Source organism: Orycteropus afer, unplaced genomic scaffold, assembly GCF_000298275.1.
Source record: "Orycteropus afer afer isolate SDZICR_OR568_19922 unplaced genomic scaffold, OryAfe1.0 scaffold00185, whole genome shotgun sequence".
In the NCBI taxonomy this organism is placed as follows: Eukaryota; Metazoa; Chordata; class Mammalia; order Tubulidentata; family Orycteropodidae; genus Orycteropus; species Orycteropus afer.
The window spans coordinates 3,264,313-3,271,237 of record NW_006921772.1 but is presented as its reverse complement, the minus strand read 5'-3'; the positions used below and the strand labels follow the sequence as shown (position 1 = coordinate 3,271,237).

Below are 6,925 nucleotides of genomic sequence, written 5' to 3'. Positions count from 1 at the left end.
TAAGGAGAAGCCTTGGGGAATGGTCTCTAGCTTATGGCACACTTGAACCTGCATGTAGCCATGTCATTGTTCAGTAGCCTGCCATGCTCTGCCTACCTTGGGACTTTCAATGGACTTGAGTTAATGGCCTGCCGTGTGGTTTGGTAACTTTAGGACTGTGCCTTTTTACTTGTAAACCTTGGGCTTGTCAGTCTCAGCAACCAGTAGCTGTGTGAGTGAAGAAAAGCTTCAGTGGGCCGGGAGCAGGGGGCAGAGCTGGAGCCCAAGGTTGAGAGGCTTTCACACAGTCCCTAGAGCCTGGCACTTTGAACTCAGACTTCTAGTCTCCCAAACTGTAAAAGAATAAACTCCTGTTTCTTCAAGCCATCCCATTTTTCGTATATTCTTGTCAGAGCAGCACTAGGTAACCAAAACAACTTCTGTACAAACTATCATTCCAGTGTCTTATTGTTGTTAGGTGCCATTGAGTTGGTTCCAACTCATAGCAACATTGTGCACAATAGAATGACACACTGCCCAGCCTTGCCCCATTCTCATAATCATTGCTATGCTTGAGACCATCATTGCAGTCACTGTGTCTTGACCTTCCACTTCACCCAGCATACAGCCACAGAAATCCAAGGAGGGGTCACTATGAGTTGGATTAGAAATTAGTAACAGAATATTTTTAATGTGTTTTAATCAAACTCTCAATCATTTTCCAACTAATTACAAATGTCTATTTAGCCTCACATAAATAATACTTAATTTTTCTAGGGAATCCTGGAAGTTTAACAATTTTTTTGAATTCTCAGGCAAGTCACTATTTTTTTATTTACCGAAAACAAATAAAATCTAGTTATATGATTTTATTTTGTATCTTCTCCCATTCAACTCATTTTTTTTTTTCTAGAGGTATATAAACACTAAGCCAGTCAGCAAGCAAACGAGTAAATAAAAACAAGTATTAATCTCAGGGTAAGGAAAATTGTACATGAGTGTTTACTATGTGATGATACTGATCTAACAATATTTTATGATATAACAGTATTAGGATGGTTCTGGGGAGATAAAATGCACCAGAGAGAATATGACTGGAGGGAAAGGGTGGAGGTAAAAAAGGCAAAACCCTCACCTTCCACCCAGGAAAATCAATAGCTACTTACTCATATGTATTTATTAAATATCTCATAAGACACTCATTCTCTTTAGAGATATGAAGGTAATTATAAAAAAAGAGCTAAAAAGACTAAATATAGTTGCTTTTGGGAAACAGAAATAAAGTGAACAAGGCATTTTTCTCTAAAATTTCTTGAACTATTAGAAGTTTTCAATTCAGTGCTTATAAAACTTTGGTATAAATTAACAACATCAAACAAAAACTTAGCAGTACTATTGTTTCCGCCTGTTCTGCAAAAGCCTAAAGCACTTTGGTGTTAACATTGAAGAGCAAAAAGCTATTAATAGTTCCAGCCTATGCTCTCTTCAAGGGGGGTGGAGAGATGATTGTTCCAAAGACCAGAGTCAAGTTTGACTTTTTACAAGGAAACTACCATAAAGGTAAACAAGTTAAGCATCTTTGAGTAGAAGTTTTCAAACATATCGTTTTCAAAAGTTTACTCTCTTTCCAAATCACATGCCAGACTGGCAACTTGATACATAACAGCATTTTCCAGTTCATTTATCAAAACTGTTCTAATCATAATCTAAAACCTACTCTATCATTCGGTCTGAAAGAGCTCATTGTTAGATTCCAATTAGTTAAAAAAAAAAAAAACCTTGAGGAAGCAAAACTTTAGCTGTGCGATAGTAGTTTTGCTTAAAACACTACCTGAGCAAGAAATTAGTAACAGAATATTTTTAATGTGTTTTAATCAAATTCCCAATCATTTTCCAACTAACTACAAATGTCTATTTAGCCTCACATAAATAATACTTAATTTTTCTAAGGAATCCTGGAAGTTTAACATTTTTTTTTGAATTCTCAGGCAAGTCACTATTTTTTCATTTACTGAAAACAAATAAAATCTAGTTACATGATTTTATTTTGTATCTTCGCCTAAATTTACAATGCTTTCGAGATTTTCTGTTTGAAATATGTTCCAGTTACTCTAAGGAAAATCAGGGGAGCAGACTACAGGGGCTTAAGTTGCAACTAAAACTGGATTTTGTTTAGGATTTAAGATTTTATACAAGCCTACAGAGAGCCGTTTTAAAGTATACCAGCAGAAGGATACTTAATAACTAAAATGAATCTCTTTAATTTTATGCTTAATTTTATACCAGAAAAGCTGACCCATTTGCCAAATATCACACACTGAATGACTAAACTGGATCCAACTCTTCAGACATCCCAGTACCCTTTGTACTAAAACCAAACCAGTTGCTGTGTAGCCAATTGTGACCTAGCAATTCCATGCAATTCATAGTAGAACTGCTCTCCATAGGGTTTTCATGGCTGTGACATTTTGGAAGATCACCAGGCCTTTCTTCCAAGGTGCCTCTGAGTGGGTCCAAACCACCAAACTTTCAGTTAGCAGCTAAGCACTTAACTGTTCATACCACCCAGGGACTCCTAACATTCACACTAATAAACCTTTCAGAATCTTTTCAAATGAGACAAGGCCCATGTGAACATGGTGACTTGCTAAGTTAAAGCAATTAACTTTTCACTGAAGTTTGAAAGTTCCAGGATGGAAGAAGCTTAGGCTTTCTCAGATGTATGCTTTCTCAGATCCTGGTGACTACACATGACAAAAAAACGTCCAAAACTGTCTCTTTGCAAATACTTCTCAAACTTTTTTAAGTTTTAGGAAAAAAACTGATCATACCTGTTGTGCCTGAGGTAAAAATATAAAGATACTTAGACTTGAGGCTTGAGGCAACATGATGTCTGTGTGGCACGGGCTGGTCAGATGCTGTGCTCAGTTTTTCCTTGAGGGACATTACACCTTGTGGAACAGAATCTTTCATCCCCCAAACAGTAATGTCTTCTGGAAGGCTCTGGAGGATTTCTTCTATAGCTTCAAGTAAATCTAAGAAACAAAGTTTTGAGAAAAGTAAACACAAAATAAATCTCAAACCATTTAGCTTGTCTTTGTTTTTGTGTTTGAAATAAAAACCAGTGAGAACTGAGAGAAAATGTAAACATAATGCTAATTTATCTCTCACCTTGGGCATAATATCACAGTCATTTTTTGCTTCCTTTTCAACAGGACCAACTGTAAAGGAAATCTGGTTATCACCTAATTGAGTCAATGTGAATAGGGCAAGTCAAATTGAAGTTTGGGAACTTTATTATCCATTTTTTTTTTCTATTTTTTAAACTCTATTATTTTAAAATATTTTATACAAGCGTACAGAGAGTTCTTTTAAAGCACACCAACAGAAGGATATTTAGTAACTATTTAAATGAATTTCTTTAATTTTATGCTTAATTTTTTACCTGAAACACTGACCCATTTGCCAAAGATCACACACTGAATGACGGAGCTGGATCCACCTCTTCAGACACCCCAGTACCCTGTATACTAAAACCAAACCAGTTGCTGTGTAGTCCATTGTGACTCAGCAATTCCATGCAAGGAGTCAGCGGCAGGGATCCAGGTGAGGGGAGGGAACCCAGGCTACACCCAAAACAGCAAGGTGGGAAAGCAGGGAAAAGGAGAGAAAAAGGCCAGGGAGACCAGGACAGACCAAGGAGTCAGCAGCAGGTAAGGGGAGGTTGGAGAGGTTTCGAACAGCTAAGGGAGACGAACTTGTCCGTTGGCTTGTCCTACTGTGGTAATGTGTTGCTGTGAGCCTTGAGGCTGTGTCACAGGTGTTTCAAACCCAGCGGGGTGCACATGGTACACAGGTTTAGCAAGGCTTGCAGACTGAGACAGACTAAGAAGAAAGAAGAGGCCATTCACTTCTCAAAGAATTGGCCAGGGAAGACTTTATGAATAGCAGAGAAACACTGTCCGATATATTACTGCACAACTTTATGAATACACTGGAAACAATGTCCAATACAGAGCAGAAGGATGAGCCACTTGGGTTAGAAGGCTCTCAAAATACAACTGGGAAAGAGCTGCTTCATAAAAATAAAACCAGCCTTGCTGACATAGATAAAGTAAAGCTTTTGAGACCTCCATTTGCTGACGTGGCATTTAAATTGAGGAGAAACAGCTGCAAACATCCATTAATCATCAGAACATGGAATGTATGAAGTATGAATCTAGGAAATTTGGAAGTTGTCAAAAATAAAATGGGACATATAAAGGTTAGTGAGCTGAAATGGACTGGTTTTGCCCATTTTGAATCAGACAACCATATGATATACTATGCTGGGAATGACAATTGGAAGAGGAATGATGTGGCATTTACCATCACAAAGGATGTTTCAAGATCTGTCCTGAAGTACAATGCTGTCAGTGATAGGATAATATCCACACTCCTACAAGGAAGACCAGTTAATACAACTATTATTCAAATTTATGCACCGACGACCAAAGCCAATGATGAGGAAATTGAAGATTTTTATCAACTTCTGCAGTCTGAAATTGACTGAACATATAATCAGGATGTGTTAATTATCACTGGTGACTGGAATGCAAAAGTTGGAAACAAAGAAGAATCATCAGTAGTTGAAAAATTTGGCCTTGGTGACAGAAATAATGCTGGAAATCGCATGGTAGAGTTTTGCAAGACCAATGACTTATTCATTGCAAATACCTTTTTTCAACAACACAATTGGTGGCTGTACACATGGACTTCACCAGAAGGAGAACACAGGAATCAGATCGCCTACATCTGTGGCAAGAGGCGATGGAAAACTCAATGTCTTCAGCAAAAACCAGGCCAGGAGCTGATTGTGGAACAGACCATCAATTGCTTATATGCAAGTTCAACTTGAAGTTAAAGACAATTAAAACAAGTCCATGAGAGCCACAATATGATCTTGAATATATCCCCCCTGAAATTAAAGACCATCTAAAGAATAGATTTGATGCACTGAACACCAATGACCAAAAACCAGAATTGTGGAATGACATCAAGAACATCATCCATGAAGAAAGCAAGAAGTCACTAAGAAGACAAGAAAAGAAGAGAAGATCAAAATGGATGTCAGAAGAGACTCTGAAACTTGGCCGTGAGTGGAGAATAGCTAAAGCAAATGGAAGGAATGACAAAACAGAAGAGCTGAACAAAAGATTGCAAAGACCAGCTCGAGCAGCCAAAGCCAATTACTATAATAAAATGTGCAAAGACTTGGAGTTAGAAAACCAAAAGGGAAGAACATACTCAGCATTTCTCAAGCTGAAAGAGCTGAGGAAAAAATTTAAGTCTCGAGTTGCAATATTGATGGATTCTGTGGGCAAAATATTGAATGATGCAGGAGACATCAAAAGAAGATGGAAGGAATACACAGTCACTGTACCAAAAAGAACTAGTAGATCTTCATCCATTTCAGGAGGTGGCATATGATCAAGAACCAACGGTACTGAAGGAGGAAGTTGAAGCTGCAATGAAGCAATTGGCAAAGAACAAGGCTCCAGGAATTGATGGAATACCCATTGAGATATTTCAACGAAAGGATGCCCTACTGGAGACACTTACTCGGTTACGCCAAAAGATCTGGAAGACAGCTACCTGGCCAACTGACTGGATTAGATCCATATTTGAGCCCATTCCAAAGAAAGATGACCCCACAGAATGTGGAAATTATCAAATAATATCTTTAATATTGCACACAAGTAAGAGCTTACTGAAGATAATTCAAAAATGGTTGCAGCAGTATATTGACAGAGAACTTCCAGAGGTGCAAACTTGATTCAGAAGAGGACATGGAACAAAGGATATCATAGCTGCTGTCAGATGGATCCTGGCTTAAGGCAAAGAATACCAGAAAGATGTTTATTTGTGTTTTATTGACTATGAAAAGGCATTTGATTGTGTGAATCATGACAAATTATGGATAACATTGACAAGAATGGGAATTCCAGAACACTTGATTGTACTCTTGAGGAAACTGTACCTTGACCAGGAGGCTGTCTTTTGAACGGAACAAGGGGACACTGCAGGGTTTAAAATCAAGAAGGGAGTGCATCAGGGTTGGATACTTTCCCCATACTTATTCAGTCTGTATGCTAAGCAAATAATCCAAGAAGCTGGACTATATGAAGAAGAATGTGGCATCAAGACTGGAGGAAGAATCATAAAGAACCTGTGATACACTGATGACACAACTTTGCTTGCTGAAAGTGAGGATGACTTGAGACACTTACTGATGAAGATTGTAGAGTGCAAGAAGATTGTAGAGTGCAGTGTGCAGCATGGATTACATCTCAATATAAAGAAAACAAAAATCCTCACAACTGGACCTATAAGCAGCATTATGATAAATGGAGAAAAGATTGATGTGTCAAGGAATTCACATTGCTTGGTTCTACAATTGATGCCAATGGAAGCAGCAGTCGGGACATTAGATGATGTATACCACTGGGCAAGTCAGCTGCAGAGGACCTCTTTCAAGTGCTGAGGAGTAAAGGTGTCTCCTTGAGGACTAAGGTGTGCCTGACACAAGCCATGATATTATCAATCACCTCGTATGCATGTGAGAGCTGGACAATGAATAAGGAAGACTGAAGAAGAGTTGATGCTTTTGAGTTGTGGTGCTAGCAAAGAATACTGAAAGTACCATGGACTGGTAGAAGAACTAACAGATCTGTCTTGGAGGAAGTTCAGCCAAAATGCTCCTTGGAAGCGAGAATGGCCAGACTTCGTCTCACCTACTTTGGTCATGTTATCAAAAGGGACCATTCCCTGGAGGAAGATGTCATTCTTGGTAAGATGGGTGGTTGACGAAAAAGGGGAAGGCCTTCAATGAGATGGGTTGACATGGTGGCTGCGACAATAGGCTCAAGTATAGCAAGGATCATGGAGCTAGCGCAGGATTGGGCAG

At 38.6% G+C, this 6,925-nt stretch overlaps 1 protein-coding gene across 1 annotated transcript in view; it reads right to left on the bottom strand.

Annotated features, from left to right (window-relative positions):
* SLC27A6 (solute carrier family 27 member 6) overlaps positions 1-6,925 on the bottom strand; it is a 152,828-nt gene that overhangs the window by 113,483 nt on the left and 32,420 nt on the right. Inside the window, exon 2 of the mRNA XM_007947459.1 lies at positions 2,811-3,014. Within this exon, the coding sequence (XP_007945650.1) occupies positions 2,811-3,014 (204 nt within the window). The remainder of the gene's footprint in view (positions 1-2,810; positions 3,015-6,925) is intronic.